Raw genomic sequence first — 20,539 nt, 5'->3', positions numbered from 1 at the left:
ATTTGGATGCTCTGTTTTCCTTGGAAGGAACTTGGCATGAAAACCACTGCCTGTATGAGAGAACAGCTAGATAAGTATCTTTGGTTTTGGCATAAAACTGATTACTATCTAATGACATTTAACAGCATTTGTTGTTTTATATTTGATATGTGGCATCTTTCTTAACAGTGATATATCTGACTGTGCTGGTTTTGCATATATGACATTTAGTGAGGAAGGAAGAAGATACCTACGGAAATAATTTTTTTTAAAAGGAGCTGCTGAGAGCTTCCTCTGTCTCACAAAAACCAATCAGTGATTAATTTTTAGAATGGACAACCTGTTAAACCACTGAGAAAGCTGAACACACATTTGAAACTGAACAAACCCTGGGAAACTCTTCTTTCTTCTGCCTCAGTACAAGTAACAGGGTGGGAGGCTGCTGCAGGGCTGGGCCAGGCCAGGCCTGCATGGTCCGCAGGCCTGGAGGGGCCAGACCGAGCCGTGCCCTGCCTCTGCTGCAGTGCTGACAGGGCTGGGTTCCCTCCCACCCCAGTGTGGCCAGGAAGGCTCACAGTGTGGCTGAAATGCTGCCACTGCTAACATTTAGCCGACATTAAGCCCTGCCCTGCTGCTGTCCTGGGCTGGAGCTGCTCCTCGGGTCCAGCAGACCCCGAGGCCCACTCCACCATGGCCCACACGGCCTGGTGGGGGTCAGGCCAGGGCCCCCTGGAATTGAATGCAGAAAAAGCCAGAAAATAGTCATGTAGACAGAGCAACCACCACCATTTCTTGCTGGATCCCTGCTGTCCTGGCTCAGCTCCAAGTGTGGTCGCTAAAAATCACTCCACTGCTAACAGCTCTGGATCTCCCCCAGTAGGGATCACATGACCATCTGCAGGCCTCGGGCAAGATACTTAGCTCTTTCACTCCGCCTGCGAACATTGATTCTCTCTCTTGAGTGGGAGAAAGGACAGAGATGAAGACATTCGTAGAAACAGCCTGGAGGTCAGACAAGAAGGAAGAGACAGGTCCCAGTTGGGGGAGGGAATGAGATGTCTTGAACTGAAATTTTCTTGTAAGCTGTGGAGAAGATATGATTGATAAATCAGACACTTTTTTTCCCTGTAATTCATGGAATGCGTTTTGGGGGGATGTAGAGTTCTGACCACAGTCATGAGCAGAAGCACCAGTGCTGAAGTAAGCAGATGTTGAAGAAGATGTGATCCCATGAGAAGTTTGACAGAGACAGAAGAGTGATGAAGACCCTTTGCCCCCAGGAAAGAAGACCTCTGTTCCCAGAGCAGAAGATGACCTCAGAGTTAGATGAAGAGAATTTGTGCTTTTGAACAGTTTCATCCTTAAAAATGAAAAATGAAAATGAAAATAAAAATCTCATAAATTGACAAGATCCTCGAAAACAATTGTGGGGAAAACCATAAGTTGAGGAAAGTGATTGGATTTCCATTCTTCTGGGTGGCTGATTCACTGTGACATTGAAGCCACGAGAGAACTGTTTCTTGTGAAGAGGTCTCCATAGACTGAAGAGAGAGACTCCTCTCCCTAAGTAAATTGGAGAAATACTGTTTTGGAGATGGTAAACTGACTGATTTGTTTCTGTACACTGTCAGTGTGAAAGAAAAGAGGATGTGTGGGGAGAAGAAGTGTTCTGGAGGTTTTATTCTGATTCTTACTATTTTTTCTTTTAATTTCTGTTAATAAAGTTCTTCTTCAAAGTTGGAGCCTGCTTTGGCCTTCCTTCTAATCCTATCTCACAGCAGGAATGAGTAAATAATTCTAGTGAGTGCACTGGTGATTTAGCCAGCACTAAATCCACTGCATAAATCGATGCACCAGCCAGGAATTGAACCCAGGTCACAAGAATGGGAATCTTGCATGATACCACTACACAAAATTGGTGTTTCCACCTGGTTTAGAACTGAAACTGCCACACTGACAGATAAACTACAAGACTAAATGGGACCATCACTGTATCTTAATTTGTCATTGTTCCTTACCTTGTTCTTGCAAGTCAGCCTTGCATTTTGTCACTGAGTATTAATGGGTTTTATTCTTATATGATGAAGTTTCTAGTTGGAGGTGAAGTAGCCCCAATACGTATATTGTCTTTATGATTTTGTTGCCTTTAAAGTTTGGTTAGCAGTTGTGGTTTGTCAGCTTGGAGTGCAGGTATGGCATCTGACTCACCCCTTGCTTTATCTATTAGATCAGTTTCTCAGATTGGGTGAGAATAGCTGGGGTTTTCCTGCTGTTTTGCCCTCAGTGGAGGGAGGACACCAAATGCCGATGGGGAAAACTCTGAGCATACTCAGCTTTGCATTTTTAATGGTAATGAAGGCTGGATTTTACCAGAAAATGAGAAAGTTTAAAATCACTGTAGTGTGATGCTCCATCTGATGTCAGAAGCCTTGCAGAGCTGCTGTAGGGTCTGTGCTGTGTTTCCCCAGCATGGCTGATCTGGGGATCCAAATCTCAGGATCTGCAGACCCCGAGTGCCTGATACCCTCCCCCTTACTCCCTGTTCACTCTATTACAGAACTCAGGTAGTGCTGAGCCTGGCTGGTCCCAGCCTGGGTCCAGGGCCAGCCGAGCTGTTTGCGTGATGTTATATCTGAGCACACGCAAGTCTGTCAGGGTGGGACTCCTTCCCGACACAGGGTAGACTCCTTTACTCTTCAAACTGGATGCACTGACCAATAATACATGAGAATGGGCTGTTCAAGATTACCCTTGCTTAGGAGAGAAATTTTGGTAGGAAGAGTCCCCTCTTCCCACTTGCAGGCTTCCAGTTTGGTGTTAATCCTCAAGCAAAAAGTCAAAAGAAATACTGAAAGTGGCATTTTCATGATTTTTTTTTAAACCTCATCTGTGGACTTTATGCGTTATCCTCAAGGTTGGTTAATCAGAAGCCTTTTTCTTGTGAAAGGTGTGGTAGTACCTTATATTCTAAATAGCCTTAATCTACTTGGTTTAACCGCAGATGCCTTTTTGAATAACAGAGGGAAGAAAAAGTGGTATTTTGTATTGGTTTTTGTGTCAACTTTTGCAGAATGAGAATAATATACATATACACCTTTATGGGCTTTGCAAATGAGAGACTCCACCTGACTTCCCAAGTCACTGTCAGCTGAGGAAATCACAACCAGGTCCATGTGAGGTTTAGGAAGTGATGTCAGATTTGAGACTAGATTGACATTATGTTTAGCAAGCAAAATCCTAAATGTGTTTGGGAAATTTTGCTGTGGGATGTTAGCAACTTTGTCCTTTCTGTGTCTCTGAATGGATTCAGTCCTCCAGACTGACCTTTTGGGGGTTGGTATCCAGACCTTTTCATCACCAGAGGAAAGGTTGCAGACCTTCCCAGACTTCCCCACCCCTTGCCGAAATGTCAGGAAGGAAGGGAGGAGCGTTGTGTGAATCATCTCAGTTCAAACCGTTGAAAGGAATTTTATTTGTTTGAGTCCATAGCAAAGGGGGCTTCCCCCTTCCCCACCACTGCCGTCATCCCTATTTGTGATGCGGATCATGCTCTGCCCAGCTCTGCAGAGTGTGTAAGCAAAACAGAGCTGCAGGAGAGAACTGTAATTTATGAATATATTATAAACCATATATAATGTGAATTGTTGCAAATAGATGACCTTTCCCTGCTTAACACAGCAGCTGAAAAAAGAGTTGGGGTAGTGTGAAAGCAGTGGAGAAATTCAATCCATGGTGCCTTTTTATTGTTCCTCCTGGGTTGCTGGTGCTATATTTAGAAGCTTACATCACTTAAGGAATGATGACAGTCTCTGCCCTCCCCCTCCAGCTCTCCCCCTGCTCTCCCTTGTTCCTTCCCTTAGGATGGATCATGTTTTCATACTACTTATGAGTCCTACAGATCTTTGGGTAGGATTTTTCTACAGCCTTTTAGTAAGTGCTACCGTGGAAAGTGATGTATGTAAGGATGCGATGGCACCACGGAATGTCTCCCTGAAGAGGAACAGGAGCTTCTTTCCCTGCCTCCCCTTCCTAAAAGAGTTAGGAATAGGGTGGAGGTAGTTTTTTCCTTTTTTTCCTGAGAAACCCTAATGAGAGGATTATGCCACGACAATACAATGAGTTGTTTTTGGTATTTCAGTTCAGAGGTGGGGAGAACCTCTGAGCAGCGTGGCAGTGACACTGAATCCGGTAAGCTGTGCCAGCATGGCAGGGTCTGCAGCAGGCTCTGCCTTCTGCACCCCTTGCTCCCCATTGCCTGTCTGTCCAAAAAGATGTAAAGTACTCAAGTCTGTGGAAATAACCTCTTGATGCAGGTGCCTTTAATGCTAAAATATTTCTGCATTATGCTGCTATGTTTGGCAATTTCCACTCAGAAAACTATTAAAATTAATTACTTTAGTCTGAAACATCTTTGCCTGAATGTGTGCAATGACAGATTGCCTTCTGAGCAGTGGTTGCCTTCCCCAGCCCTCAACATGGGCTTGGAGTCAGGATGTGACCGGAGCTGCTGGACTGGAAATGGGGGGGCAAATGAAGGTGCCTGCTCATGTCTGTGCACTGCGGGAAACAGTGTGGCAGGGACAGTGTGCCAGAGCCGCCTGCCTGTGAGTACAAAAGGACAGAAGTCCTTAAGCCCAGCTTACAGCCCCAGACCCCTCGGCTGGCAGCTCCTGCCTTGTCAGCCAGGGCCATGATGGCTTTGAGACTGTCACTGTCCTTCCCGCTGGAATTGCACAATGGGCTTTTCTTCCTCTGAAAAAGTCCTGCTGCTTATGGAGTACCTTCTGCCAGCAGCTGCCAGTGCTTCCAGCCTGTGCAGGGCTTGCATTTGTGGTGTCCTTAAATAAGGGAAGACTCTAATCCTGCCTAACTGAATGTGTATTTAAATTATGGAGCACTTTACTATCCTTTTAAAAACATCCCATTCTTCAGTGACTTACTCTTGTTAGACAATTAAAACATGCAGATTTGGTTAACAGTCTAGAGGATTCAGTTAGCATTATGGGAGGATAAAGAGAATGATGCAGAGAAATCTATGGAGTGGTATTTCAGCATGGAAATAAATCGGTGTTAAGGAACAAAGACTCCATTTACTACAGAGATTGTATACTGTTTTTTTCTTCAAAATCTTCTTAAAACTTGGATTCTGGCTTAAAATGTGACTGGTGATTTTCTGTTTGTGATTCTGCTCAATGCTGCAGCTCTTCTCAAGTATTTCAATTGTGATCACTACCAGGTCTTTGTATCAGATTTTTTTTCATCTCAGAGTTGCTCTAGTTTTGAGATTTGTCATTAAACAGATGATTTATAAAAAACTTACAGCCCTGTGCTGCAGGGAGCTGGGGCTGCAGAGGCATGTGTTAAAATAGATAAATAAATGAAAGCAGAAAGGAGTGGGGGTGATGCCCCAAAAGCCGGAGTGTGGAAGTAGGTCAGGTTTTCCCCCCACCTGGGGCTGGGTGGGCAGGGCTGCACAGTGTGGGCTGCAGCCCCCCGGGACCACTGCTGCCGCTGCGCTCATTGGAGGCACAGCTACAGGGATGATGTCATCTGCACTTAAAGGCAAAACTAGGAGGAAATAGAATTTCATTCCCATTATTGAGCTGGTGTTTACAGTAGTTGTAAAATATGGCATCTGCACCAAAATCTGTGCTGGATGGGGTTTACCGCACAATGCAGCAGGATTAATCTGGGAGGTGGAGATCTGCCTGGAGAGCTATTGGGGCAAGCAGGCAGGGAGAGGGTTCTTTCAGCTGCATGGGTTCTTTTCGCCTTGATATAAATTGTGATTATTCTAACCATAATGCAGGTAACACCACATGGAAGTATTTGGACGTTCATTGCTGCCGAGGATTTATCACTGTAGCATTACAGATATTTAAGATGCTTCTAAATACAATTTTATGAATTATTAGAAAATTGGTGATACAGTCATGTGTAAGATGAAGCTCACATATCCAGCCTATTGTTTAGTATTGAAAAAGCACTGAAAGAAGCAGCTATTTGTGTAGCTGTGTAGTCCTTTGTAAAAACTAAAGTAGTTAGTATGTTTTCAGCTTTTAAAAATCAAATACACTTTGTGTTTGCAAATTTTGCAAGCTCAGAATTGAAGTTCAGATTGTCCTTTAAATGCAAATTAAACCCAGTAATACTTATGGACCCTGGTTGCATTTATTACTTTTGTTGTTTGATAAGAGGTTAAGTAAATTCAGACGTTGATGCCAATTTTTTCCTTTTAGGATAATTTTGGGGGGCATCAGGGGAAGGTTTTTCTTGGTTAAGGTGCAACTCTCATCCTAGTGTTGGACTTGGTGATCCTTGTATGTCTCTTTCAACTCCAGATATTCTATGTTTCTGTGATAATTTGGGTTATACACCAGGAAGACTCCAGGATGACTGCTGAGGAGCTATTGGTGTGAGATGGAGAGTGGTGCCTTGTTGGTACAACTTGGCTTCAAAAATGTGAGAATCTCTTTCCCCATGTCCCTTGGCAGAGTAGATGAAAAAGAGCTTTCTGTGGATTGCTCAAACTGCCTGATTCGATATTCAAAAATAAGCAAGCGAAAAAGACAAAAAAAGGCATTTTTTGCCCTCACTACTAGCAGGTCCCTGTTGGCAGCTCTATTTGTGCAATGGAGGTACAGTCATCATGGGTGAGTTTTGATTTGGAGAACTACCCTCAAGTCTCATATGGTGACAAAAATTCAAAAAGAAGAAGATGGTAACAGTGAGTGCCCCTTGCAGATGAAGTAAATTATCCAGAGATCAAAATAATGGCTTTAACAGAACCAGTACCCTCTGTCCCTTTGTCTGACTCCTCCCTCCTTTTCTCCCTTGCGCAATAGCAGAAGTAATTTGCCTTCTAGGAGCCAAAAGCATCATGGCAGACCTGGCTCAAAGGTGTGGGATCGCAGAGATCCTTCCTTGGAGCATCTCTCGAGCATACTGGGCTGCCATCCAAGACTTTAAGATCCTTTCAAATATATCAGTTTTTAGTTGCAAAAAAAGATTATAGAACTAAATTGACTACTGCAGAATTAAGGCAAATTGGGTTGGAAACAGAATTGGTCTTGATTAAGTGGGGAAAAAAACCTAACTCCCAAAACTTTTAAAAAATGTTTCAAAACCATTAAAATTATTAGTATTATAAACCTCACTTTTTAATAAGCAATTTACCTCTCATTCTGGATAAGATCTCTGTATTGTGTTGGATGAGATAGGAGTGTTGAGTATCTAGTGTGACACATATATAAAAGCAAAATTTTTTTTATTGTGAGCCAGTGATGTGTGTATCTGTGTGCATGTGAGTGGCTACAGATATTCATTTTACTTATTTCTAAATTTGAATGCAGAGATAGAAGATAATCCACCTAAATGCTACTGAAAGTGTTAGTAGATACATATGATTGATTTAAAAAAAATTAGAAAAAGGAAAATAATCAGAGTTTCAGCACATCCTTGAATAGATATAAAATTATATAAAAGCTGGTGTGGAGCTGGGTGTTTGCTGAGCAGTCATACTGATATGTGTGTTTATATTAGGTCAATAAAGATGCTCTGTTGGCTACATCTGCAGATCCAGTAGCCAATTGATCTAATGCAGTTTCTAAAGGCTTTCTGTACAGGTGATGTCATCCTTTTAGCTCCATTCCCCTCCCACTCTCTTTCCTCCTTATTAGATATTTCATCTTGCTGCGGAGCATCCAATCGATGGGAGCTTCTCCTGAGGGAGCTGCTGAGAAGCAAGCAAAGATAGTAGGAATTAGGACTCCAGCAGTCAGCCTTTCTGTAGCGATGGACGTCCTGTTTTGTTTGGCATTACAGAAATATTTTAATTGGAAAAGCTAGGCGTGGATTAGTCGTGCTATCTGACTGATGCATTAGAATACTAAGCAACGCTGCAGAGTTGTAAACGGCATTAAAAAAAAGAAGGAGGGGGGGCAAAAGAGAAAAGGGTTTGTATTGCAGAGGCTTTTAATAGATTCCACAGTGCAAACCTGTTAGAGCATATATTGTGGAGCTACAGTCCGGATGCGAATTCAATTTCTTCAGTTATGATGGACGTGAGTATAAAGAAGAAACTTTAATATCCCAGGGTGTGGGATTACTGGATCGCCTAAGATGCTGAAAAACCTTTGCAAAATTTCATCTACAATATTAGTATGAAGTTTTTGAAAAGTGGACCTGAAGATAAGCCACTTGTAAATGCATTTTAGAAGAAAAAAAATTTGAAGAATGCATACCTTGCTTTTTAATGTATTGTTGCTTTAACCTGCAGTTCTAATCCATTTCTGAATTAATTCAATTTAAGCAGCCCTTTTTGGGTGCATGCCTCTTGCCTGGAGGAACATATGGATATTTGTATTTGAGAAGCTAGGAAACATTTTGATTTGAGTTTATGTGCTTGTTAAAACTGGAACATTTTTATAGGAATTGCTGCTGCTGCTGCTAACTCCCTGCAATACTGAAAACTCCTCAGATCTAGTGGAAGCTGTAATCGAATTCAGTGTGAAATCCAAGCCTGAGAAGTTACATATATGTACATTGCTACTTTATGATTTTTAAAGAGAAAGCAGAAGGGATTTTTCTCAATTTTCCCCCTGTGGCTTTTATCTGAAAAAGGAAACTTTTTTCCCAGCCTAAGAAATGGCTTTTCTTGTTCGATGTTACGCCAACTGCCTACAGCCCTGGGCCTCCAAAGTAAGTAAGATTTTGTCTGTGCTGCATTTCTGTGACATACATTGGCAGCCCTGGTTCTAGCTGTATATTCCCTTCTCATCCCAGCAGCATGCTGGGTTGAAGGTACTGGAATCCTGGCTGTGCATTAATTATTCTTGTAGAATCATTTCTAAACAGGAAGGGGGGACCTAGAAATCATGGAATTGTTTTATATACCAATAGCTTAAAAATTACCAGGAAGTATTAAAAAAATGCCATTTCCTTATGAAATATGTTAAGCTTGTTTTTTGGCCTATAAATATGAAGTATATATGAAGCCTATAAATATTATTCAAGTGTAACATTTTTATAACTGCTGGCATATTTTGCTAACTTGAAAATACTGGTATCCAAACCCACTGATGTTTTAATTTTCAAGCTGTACTGCTTGTTTCTTTTGTGCGCCAGCATGGAATTGGTTAATTAATTAGGTGAACGGTGTAATTACAATTAGCTTTAAAGGACACAAATTATTTTTTGTGTCTGAGAATGCAGTATTTTTGTGAAACTGGGGAGGGAAGGGTGTTTCTTTTAAATGGCATAATGAAAGCTAGAACGTTCGAACAAACTCACCTTAGCGATAAAAGCCTTTAAAGAAATTAAAAATCTAGTATTTATGAGTGTTTGGTGATGGTATTTATGAGTATTTATTAGTGTTTGGTATGCTCAGTCAGAAAATTAGCTGAGTTTCTGGTATTTTATTAAGGCTACTACCAAGCAGCAGTCACCTAAAACACAGGAAGTGCCTTATAAATCTGGGGCCAGGCATATACTAATTACTATTTCTTTATTATAATTTTGTATTTACTGGGTAGAAAAAAGACTGTGCAACTTTCTGGCATTTGGAGGCAGTGGGCAAAAGTGCTCATGGCAGTGTGAGATACAACATTAACTTTGGAGTAAGAGATCGCTCTTGACTTTGGTTCCAAAAAGTTTAGAGTGTCAGTGACATGATGGTGTGTAAAGGCACAAGGAGAAGCCAGCTGAGTATGTGGACTCCCTGTCTGGGCTGATTTTCCCTGTTTGGTTTTTATGTCTGGTGCAATGTAAAGGAAAGCTTGCGGTGTATGGGGGCAAAAGCTCTGGGCTGTGAGGTTTCCTTGTGTGGATGCCAAAACCAGTGTGGAAATGTGTGGGTGGATGTGTGACTTTGGCTGTTTCAGGCATGCTGGGTCTACCCCATCATCAGGTGAAGTGGAGCTATAGGTACTTGTGGTCTTGGAGGATGGCTGAGCACTGTGTGCTCAGACAGGCAATTGCAGCTCCTCACCTTGGAGTTCCTGCTGGCAGATCCTAGCCTGTTTATATTATCATCTGTGCTGCAGCATACATGTAGACTCTTTCTTCCTTCCTACATCTGCAGACATTAATTATGAAAGGCTGAGTTTACTTAAGCTTGACTTACCTGCACTGCCTTTATTAAGAAGGTTTGAATGTTGTAATGCTGCTTAAAAACTGGGAATGTGTTAGTCACCTCGGTACTTCAGCTGGGATTGCACTCTCCACAGAGTTTGGGCTGAAGTGAGAAACACAAAAAAGCCTGTACTCAAATAAGGGCTTCATAAGGGTAAAATAATAATATAAGAAAAAGTTTTTTGACCCCTGTGTCAACTTTGTGGACAATATCCAGTGGATTGCTGCTCTGCCAGCCAAGCCATTTATTCACTCAGTTGCTATTCTTAAAGGAAATTATATAAAATGTTAGGAAGGGGAAAGTTTCTTTTTTTCTTTTTTTTTTAATGGATTATGCGAACCCATTAACTGGTTTTGCATTCCAGTCCATAGCTAACAGTTCTTTACCTTTAAAGCCACAAAAGAAAAAACACTTCTATTCCTTTTTGAAAAAGCCCACAAGCCCCCCAAAAGTCCTACAGCTCCCCCAAACTTTTGAAGGTTTTTGAAGGTTGAACAACTCTTCATGTTGTTCAATAACTCTGAGAAGTGTGGATAGGATTAAGGAAATTGATGAGCTGAATCAGATCTGAGTTTGTTCCATTTTGGTTTTAGCTGAACTTTGTACTAAAAACCTGTTTCTGTGATAAGTTTTTTATAATAATATATAATACAGAAAAGTAAGTCATGTCAGAATTTTAAACATGCAAGTTTTTAACTTGAAAATGTCAAGTATTTTTTGTGATACTGTTTTGAAATTTAAACTGGTATAGGACAGTAGTCTGAAAATGGGCTGTTAGCTTGGTTGTAATTGCAGCTGTTCTGGATGTGACAGTGTGATGATCCATGGATTGAATCAGAGCAAGATGAAGTCGTATTTCTTATGACTAATCATAAAGGTAGGCTTTTGTGAAGGTAGAACACTTCTGAAAGTTAACCTTAGCCTAGGGAAGGTGACTGGTGTGGCTGTGGAGGAAGAAGACAGCTTTAGGAGCTCTGTGGGCACCTGGAAGACATTCTTCAAGTACAAGGTGTCTCCGAGTACTGGTCCACTAGTCCACACCAGTTTCCACAGCATACACTGGTTAGTGCTGCACTCATCCTCATCCTCCAGAGACTCCATGGCTTTTGGTTTCTGAAAGTAAGGGTGCAGAGTAGACTTGTGTTAAGCAATCAATGCATTCTATTGCCCTGCATCCAGAACTGTAAAAGGAGGATGAACAGCATGAAAAAACAGTGAACGTGTTTCTGCAGTGTCCTTTTAGTTAGTTTCTTGTGGAGATCAACATATTTCTCAGGATTGCTGATAATTGGAAGCGTGTCTCTCTTTGACAGGGAGAGATGATGGCCATTCTCTGTCGGTTGCATCTGGAGGAGCCAGTAGAGGGGCAGAACTGCCCATTGTAAGGGAGCCTCTACCTTGGGCGCCTGGGGACTGGTGCCCTTTCTGGAGTGATAGACTGTGGAAGATGAGATAAATAGTTGCAGGCATTTGTAAAGAAACATGGTGAGGATGATAAGGAGCGAGGAGTGTGGTGAACAGTGATCAAAGCCGTGCCAGCTCTTAAGCCACTGTGGCTCTGGAAGAGGATGAGGGAAGATGGATGACTTTGCATTGCGTTTGTGGAGGTCTGTTTCCACAGGCTGGTTGTGCTGGCAAGGACAAGAGACATTCAACTTACATTAAACAAAACTCCTGCGATGCCATTGCAGTACTATAAAGCAAAAAAATAATTCACAAATATCTCAGGAAGATTTTGGTTGTCTTTGTAATTCTGACGATAACTTTCTCTGTTCAGTTGTCTGTGATGCAGTTTGTGGTATTGGACTCTATTGGTTTGAAAGCAAAACCAGTGAGAGACTCCAAGTCAGTAATACAATTTAATAGGAAAAAAAGAAAAAAAGAACATGCAATAATACAAAAGAAAACCACTGACAGAGTCAGAATACAACCTGACACCCTGTTAGTCAGGGGGTTGGTAGCAGTCCAATTAAATGGTGGCTGCAGTCTTCCTGGATGACAGATGTGGTTCAGTTGAAGCAGTGGTCCTGTAGAAGGGTGCAGTTTTCCTCCGAAGGTCCAGCGATGATGTGGAAAAGGTCCGACTTTCCTCTGGGATCCAGTGGAAAGGACTGCCTTCCCGTTCCAAACCTCAGGTTTTTTATCTGGGTAGGAAAGGCTTGGCTCCTCCCCCTGGCTGGAGCATTTCCCAATGGAATGATGTAATCTTATTAGTCATACAGTAGGACTTAATGGCCCATTAACAGAATATATCTTCTAGAGGAAGGATGGGTTGTGAAAAGATAACGATGATCATCCCCCTGCTTTTATCAGATGGCACATTAGCAGAGGATATCTCCCACAGAGATAAGGATCACTACCCCTCCCACATTTCAACAGATGGTGATAGAATACACATTTTTGCATTGTACCCCAGGACAGACTCTTAACTGTAACTGTGCTATGAAGTCATTATGAAGGAGAGCTGTAAACTTAACGATTTAGATGTAGAGGGTTCTTCTATAATAAAATTTTATGCACATTGTAGGAATTTTCCAAGCCTGAAATGTACCCACAGTTACCGTGTTTGTGAAGCATGAAAGTCTGATGGGGGGGAGTATGGAGTGATTGAATAATGTTTCTATAGAGGATATTTAAAAAGGATGCTTTTTGAGATAATGTACTTTTTAAAGAAAAAAAGAGTTTTTTAATTAGCATTTAAGGGTTTAATTTTTTTTTCCTGAAGCAAAATAGTTTAATTCAAGATCTCAGGTGCATGTCAAACTTACCTTATGGCATGAGACAGTAATTTTTTTTCTCTAGGCTTCTGTGCCCTTCTCTTTCTGCCATTTAGATAAAAATCTAATAATGTGAAGCATAATAATGATACATTTGCTCTGTAAAAGTTTGTGTTTGGGTTAGAGCAGAAGACTTGGAGTCATTTTTCAGTCCCATTCCTATTTCTGGTATCATCTCAGATGTGATATAATTTTTGATTATTCGTAACTAAAACCATTGTAACCTCATCTTCTGATTCCAAAGGGCATCAGTTTGATCTCCAGGATCTTGAGTTGAAACCTTCATGCAATTAAAGATTTAATTTCGGTTCCTTAGAAGAAAAACAGAGCTTTGATCGTGTGTCCTTGATTTGATGTTATCCTTATCTTTGCTAATGTGCTTACATGGAAAGTAGCCCCAGTAGTGTGAATTTTAAATGTTTTCAGAGCAAATAGAGTAACTTATCCTTTGCTTTATTTTTTCGGTCAGTTTTGATAAGGTCTTTCTCTTGCCCTCGGTCCTGCCTCTCCGACTAGTCTCTCTGTCTGTGCCTATAGCTTCCAGCCCAGCTTTCAGCATTGCAGAGCTGGGCCCTGTCATCCCTCAGTGTGATTGCTCTCTGAGCTCCTCTCCTGGTTCCTCATGGTTCTCTTCCCTCCTGTGAGCTTTGCATTGCATGGTTTAGCCCTCTTTGGAATTTTTGGAGTTTCAGCCAGCTCCTCAGAGTATTCAGAGTCTCTCCTACCCTATATTTTCTGATCCTTTTCGCCTTCGTCCACTGCTCAGAAGGATTGCTTTGATTCTTCATGTTATTTGTAGGAGCATAGCTCTTGGTTCTTCAGTACTGTGATCCCTGAGCACTTGGAGAGCAAGGACTTGGACTGACAAATGACAGTTTTTCCTTACACTTAGGTACAAGTTTTAACTCTGTTTTCTGTAACTGCTTGCAGGATACTTTTTGTAAAACTTCTTAAATGCATTTTTTTGCATGATAGTTTAAGATTGAAATAGTTTAGTATGAGCTATGTGGCCATTTACTCTAGAAAACTTGGATTTTCTTATACTCTGGTGTATAATATGTTGAAGTTCAGTGCACGTTGTGCTACTTTTCAACAGAAAAAGCCTTTTCCTAAAGGTTATTGTTTTTATGGGAAATTGGCTTTTAATACGCAAATAAACACCTATCTGTTCATTTATTTCCTCCTAGACTTTGGCTTAAACATGCTTTGTTAGAGTTCTCCTTACAGCTAGAGCCTAGGTCGGGACCACCCTATTTTGTCCCTCTCGCCTCTGTGAATTTATTTCTTGATGAAGACAGAAAGACAACGTGGAAGCACCAATGGAAGATTGTCCTTATTTGTTTTTTTTTGCATGTACGGTATCCAAGGGCCTCCTTACAGAGGTCCTGGCTCAGAGGTAATGCTGACGGCATTGGCATGCTCACTGTGCTCCCATGTCTTTGGAGCCCTGCTCTGTGCATCCCCAGGGCTGATTGTCACCTGCATGTCATTACTGTGATGTGGGGTTGTAGCAGCCTGAGGATGTGTAAAGAGGTATTGTCATCCTGCTGTATTTTACCAATCTGTGCATCCAAGAGTTGATAAATTATTTAGTCGATGAAGCTCGATGTAGATGTGGAATTTTATGTGCCTTGCAGTACTGGCTTAGGATGAGAGTTCCCAAACGTCAGGCTGCTGGTGGCTGGTGGAGTTGCTGAGCTCCTTGTAGAACTCAGAGCATCACTAGTCCTGTCACACTTTGTTTTCTACTGTAATTATTTAGACAAGACGCTTTTTACTATTTTATTAATTTTCAGTGGTGAGAACAAAGAGTAAAATTTAATACGGAACTCGATCACTGAAAACAAGTATTTTTGAACATTCTTGTTCCATAATCAAAATAAAACCACAAGTCTTGACATTTTAAAAAATGTTACTTTGTGAATGGACCAGAGAAGAGTTAATAAAGTTAAATTTTTTTCAACTATCAATTATGTTTACTTGCTGGATATTCCCTTTATAATGGAGCTCCCATCAGTACTGGTACAGTTTTTTGTGGGTGAATTTTCAGACCCACTTCTCCTGAGATGTTTGTGTGTCAGATACTTAGCATTATCGTGAGTTAAGGCATAGTAGTAATCTATAATTTAGACATATGAAAACCAAATTAAAATTGCATTACATATGTGGTTTAGGGCAACACCAGAACTTAATTTGAAATTCTGTCCTCATGTCACCTTACTGTAACTAAGAAAATGTAATACTATAGAGAATTTTAATTTCTATGGGCTATTGGAGCCACGAAGACCAAAAAGCTCTTGGGTACCAGAGGCATAGAACAGTCTCTAGGGATTATTAATTCTTCTTGATGTTTTTTTGTGTGTTATATATGCCTTTTTTACCTTTTTGTAAGCCTGGAGATATTTTAGGAAGGCTTCAGGAATAGTTTTTGAGGCACTGCAAGGCCGTCATGAATGATGTCAGCTTGATCCTTATTTGGGATTCATATGTGTGGTACTGATAAAACCAGGAGTAGATATTGTAGATAGTGAATTGAAACATGTTTTGAAATAAATATTGTCATTAAGTTTGTGTAGTTGGATAGGCATTGAGGTTTTTTGCATCATGCTATTGAAGGGCACAGGATTTTATCTGCACCTGTTGGGGAAAAAGCTTGACCCATCACTTGGCTTTAAAAACAGCACAAAACTCATCCCCCAGACATCACTGGTGCTTTTTAAAAAGCTGCAGAAATCTGGTTTTGTGCCACTGGTGAACCATCTGTGATCTTTAAAGAGGAAATGTTTTTGTTTGCATTAAGTCTGAGGACTGATGTCAGCATGGGAATTCAGCTGGGCTCATCCTCTCTGTGGACACCTCAATGGCCTCTCTTTGTATGTCAGAGAAGCTACTTCCTCCTCCCCAATAACACAGCTATAAGTGTATTTTGAACTGGAGGAGAATTGTAGCTTGTATGCAAAAGGTTAATATAAAGCAGAGTTAATTTGTACAAATGCTTGTGAAAAAGACTGCTGAAAATTCTACAGAATAACTTCAGTGGGTTTTAGTGGTTTCTTGTTGATTTACTGGCAGGATATATGAGATGATTATAATAATTTACTGGTGCCAAGAAAAAACATCCAAGAGGTTTGTTCTGTTTTAATTTCTTAGATGGAATGAATGGAATGGAGGAGAAGAAAAAGTGGGGCGTAGAAAGGATTGAAGGTGAGAGACTGCTGTCAGTGGGAGTGAGCAGTGCTACTCCCGTTTCTGTAGGTTGTAGAAAGGAAAAATAGAACTAATTAAATAAATTACTTACCTTGTGTAAATGAACAAGCTGATCATGGAAACACAAGCACGTAGTGAGACCATCAAAGCAACTTGCAAATAAGACGGTGGAATGTAGAATTTGCTGAAGAACTAGTTCAATATTAAAGGTATGAAAGGTTTGAATCAAGGGTATCAAGGAGAAAATGGCATTTGAAGGGACTGGAAGGATATGGTCACTGAAAGGGGAGAGGTGGAGGCTGGAGAAGTCTTATTTCAGAGAACTGGAGTCCTAGTCAGCTCTTTAATTGTGTGATCTTTTTAGTTTGGCAATATGGTTTAATTTTTAAGACTTAAGGCAAACATATTTGGGTTTTTTTTAACAGGCTTCTTGTGACAGTCAAGGCTTTCTGTTTCATCTGAGAAAGGAAAATTGCTGTCCTTAAACCACTTGGGTATGATGGAGACTCAGAGGTTATCCAGTGTCATCCCAGTTAATGCTCGGAGTGAGTGTTAATAGGATCCAGCTTACAACAGTGAAAACCTCAATAAACAATAAACAAAATGCTCAATAAATGCGTCTTAAAATTGAGACTGTTCGTCTCATAGAGCTGGTTTTCACAGTGAAGTGGCTGAGTTGGGGGTTTTACAGTGACCCAGCAGCTATATGTGTGCCCTGACACTGCAGGACTGTGCTGTGCTTGTCCTCGGCTGTTTTACAGAACACAAATTCTTTGTTTTTTCGGAATATTAGTCTTGCTGGCAACATTTCAGGGAACTTCGGAAAAGCAAGTAAGGTATAAGGTTACTGACAATCCGTAACACCAAAGACAGAAAATTTGCTTATACAGCCTGGAAAAAGACAGACCGTTCTCTCAGAGGCTGATGCTTCTGCTATGTCCAGACTGCATCGATTGGTGGTAAACATTCATATGGGCTCCTAGAAAAACTGATAAAAAACTTTGCTATCAAGTATTAAAATGTTAAAGGGGCAAACCTTTTGATTGTTTATTGCACATTTTCTTTCCATTAATTTGAATTTGGAATTCAGTGTTCAGTGAAGAGTTCAGTGAGTTGTGCTTCCTTTATTAGGTTTTTTCCTCCTGATGAGTCCTTTGGCCACTGTCCTTATTGTGGGATCTTTCTGAATATGTTAAATAAACATACAATTTACTGAAGATTAAAACACAGTGGTGGAGCTTCTTCTACATATAGGAAAAGGTAATTCATAGGTCTTGTGTCCCTCTGTCAAGACTATTTTGAAAATTCATGTTGCCTATGCCATTTCAGCATATGTTTTTTGGTTATCCAAAGTGTAATTGTAAACACTGATACTTATTTTCAAAACTTGTAGCACAAAGACACAGATGTGGCTTTTCCTTAGGGCAAAGATACCAGCAAATCCTAAAGTAAATCACTATGGAAATAAAGGATGAAGAGCATGGTCTCTGCCAGAAGAGGTTCTACTGATTCCTTTCTGTGACAGAAAATGGGAAATAGAAAAGAAAAATGTCTCAGTTTGGCCAGTCTGTGACAAAACTTAACTTCTGACTTCTGTGGTTGCCTCTCTGTTTAAAATCTGCAATGGCTTTCTATAGCCTTTATTTTTAGCAAACCCTTCATAGGGAGCACATGAAGGGAGGTTGTCCTCAGACTCACCATCACTGCTGGTGTGCTTTTCAGATAAGTTGATGGGCTGCCATCTTGTCAAAGGCCACGTTATTTGCTCTGTTGAACAGAGCATGTGCAATCTTGAAAGTCTGTTATAGCAAAATTAGGTTTTAATTTAATTTCCAAGTATTCTGTGTGACTTCATTGCTGAGAGTAAATGGTATTTACGTGGGAAGTAAATGTCACTGCAGATGCACTGTCCTAGGTCTGCTGACCTGTGAGTTGTACCATGGATCAGAGCTTATACTCCAATTAATTTCAAAATTACAGACATGAGACTTGGTGTAGATACACAGCCTTTTATTCACCTTTGTTAAACTTTATACTGTTCTTGCTGGAGAACAGTGGGAAACCTCAGCTGTCTCGGGGAGAAACCATCATATCATTATTCTGCTCTTGTTACCAAACGACTTTTAGAAAGTCAGTAATTCTGTATAAAACCAAGATGTCCTGATGTCTGTGAAACAAACGAACAAAAATAATCAAATAGAATACTCCTTTTAAGTAAACTTTGTATTATGTTATAGGAGAAAGGACAGGTTTACGGCTTGCTGAGATTTTTGGAGTTTCTCTGGTTTGGCAGCAGGAGTGCTGCTGCCTCTTGCAGGGGTGCTAGGTTGCTGCACCCATGAAATTGATGGAAAAAGCCAAGCTCCTGGTGGACCTTTGGAGTCTTCACCTCAGGTTTTCAAGGCTGCTGTGGGGAGAGTTTAATATTTTGTGCATGTCATTTTTTATTAAATGTTTCTTAGTGCTGGCTTTTATCACTCCCATGTCTTGTCCCCCCCACCTCCTCTCTTTCCTGGCTGAGGTGACTGGCCATGGCTGTGTCCTGGCAAATGAGATAGGATCAACCTGCGAACCCTCTTGAAAAATTCAAATTCCTTTAACAAAAACAAGTCCAGGCTGCTGGCACTTCTGGGTTTATGTGGCATGGCAGGCTGATGCTACCATTAGGATGAGCTTCTGAAGGATTTAGTCTTTTTTTCTCTCCTTTTTCCTCTTGCAGTTTGCAATATTGCTTAAAAAATCCTTGTTGATCCAGGAGTTTTTGGTGTAATCACCGTGTTTTCCTGACTCAGCGGAGTTGCAGAGCTGTAGGTGGCTATGCCAACAATAATTTCTATTTTCTTAACTTTCTCTCTGGTGCAGTTCTGAATTGCAGTGTGATATTTCAGTGGGGGGGTTTATTCCTAAATATCCCTTTGTTGGGAAAGGTCAGTCTCAAGGCTGTGCTGGCACTCATGCAGGGACAGGCTGTGCCAACATGTCAGATGCACTTATATTGCAATTCTAGATTATCCCTTCTTGTGAAAAAATGAAATTGTTGTGGTTTAAAGTGCAACTAAGTAGTCTGTTGGAGTGTTTATCAGAATGTTGTGGATGTTTGGGGTTTTTATGTCTGAGGGTGCTGGGGCACACAATTAGCCGGAAGATATTGCAGATAGAAACATCTGCATCCAAAAGCATCTAATATGGGCATAGTTGAACATTGCTATGTGGACCTTGTTTCCCAATGCAGGATTTTTCCAGATACTGGTGCTCTTGTAACAAGAGTTTCTAAGTTTCAGAAAAAAAAGTCTTAGTCACCAATACTTGAGACAATTTTATATCACTTCCAGCAACTTCCAGGCCACAACCAGCAAGAACTTCCTGTGTCTGCTGTCATGTTGGTACAGAAACATCCTCTCTGTATCTTGCTGTCTAGTGAGCTCTGCCAGAAAGAACAATCACTGTGGGTAATAAAAATGGTATACAAAAGACAGAAGCTGTGATTTATTTTTGGAGATAGAGTCGAGTAGGAGTAGAGTACTTTAAAGGTCGCTTTTCTCAAATAAACCTTTTCTCTCTCTCAAATTTAAAGAGGTCTTGTGATGTTTCCTTGCATCTAACTTGCATTAAATGTCTTTTGCAAGAATATATTGCAGAGTCCAGCAGGAATGTCATATATAACCATTGCTTTATAGGTGATGGAAGTGAAGGGGACTGCTGGCAGGGGCACTGAAGAGCAGTTTTGATTAATTAGTTGTTTAGAAATACTCCTTTGGGAAGGCTGGCAGTGCTTTGAGTGGTCATCAGTGGGTTTCTGTGAAAATTACACACAGCCTGATATAACCAATATGCACAACTTGTTTATTTTGGGAACCATGTCTTGTTCCATCGGTACTTAGAATTACAGAATCACAGAATGGTTTGTGTTGGGAGGGACCTAAAAGCTCATCTTGTCCCAAGCCCCTGCCATGGACAGGGACACCTTCCACTAGACTAGGTGGAGCCCCACTTCTCAGTCTAGGTAGAGAAAACAGTGTTCATCACAAGAATCTTAAAATCTCAAATGAATTAGAAAAGACAAACTGTAGGTGGCAGTGTGTATGTGTGGGTGCTGGGATGTCTTTGAGCCAGAACAGGCTTTAACAGCATCAGTTGTTGGTAAAGGGAAGCACCTGCCGTTGTTCTCCTGGGAAATCCTGCAGAATTAGTTCTACTCTTGGTCCTGCTCACTGTTTTACTGGAACGGTTCTGAAGGTTTGGGAATCTGGAGAGAAGAGAGCTTAGATTTCCTTGTGTCTGTGTTACCACAGTCAGCATGAGATTTGATCATGGACAAAAAGATTGGAGCTGAAGTTGGAACAGTTTGTTGGAATAGGGAGGTTATAAAGGTGGGGACAGGCTGAAGAGTTTGCAGCAAACCTGTGGTCTTTAGCTAGAGGCAATGAATCTATGTGGGCTGATT

General features: G+C 40.9%; 1 protein-coding gene across 15 annotated transcripts in view; it reads left to right on the top strand.

The window, feature by feature from the left end:
* Positions 1 to 20,539, top strand: part of RAPGEF6 (Rap guanine nucleotide exchange factor 6) — a 128,750-nt gene that overhangs the window by 55,750 nt on the left and 52,461 nt on the right. Inside the window, exons 1-2 of one of the 15 annotated variants that reach the window (XM_088173742.1) lie at positions 7,667 to 8,042; positions 8,410 to 8,679. The exons of the other annotated variants lie outside the window; for them this stretch is intronic. Of the exons in view, the coding sequence (XP_088029868.1) occupies positions 8,626 to 8,679 (54 nt within the window). The 5' untranslated portion in view covers positions 7,667 to 8,042; positions 8,410 to 8,625. Of the gene's footprint in view, positions 1 to 7,666; positions 8,043 to 8,409; positions 8,680 to 20,539 lie in introns of those variants that run through there. 15 annotated transcript variants of the gene reach the window in all.

The sequence above is a fragment of the Sturnus vulgaris genome, chromosome 15 (assembly GCF_052056855.1).
Source record: "Sturnus vulgaris isolate bStuVul1 chromosome 15, bStuVul1.hap1, whole genome shotgun sequence".
NCBI classification, from domain to species: domain Eukaryota; kingdom Metazoa; phylum Chordata; class Aves; order Passeriformes; family Sturnidae; genus Sturnus; species Sturnus vulgaris.
The sequence above is the reverse complement of the archived record's forward strand: the minus strand, read 5'-3'. Positions and strand labels throughout refer to the sequence as shown.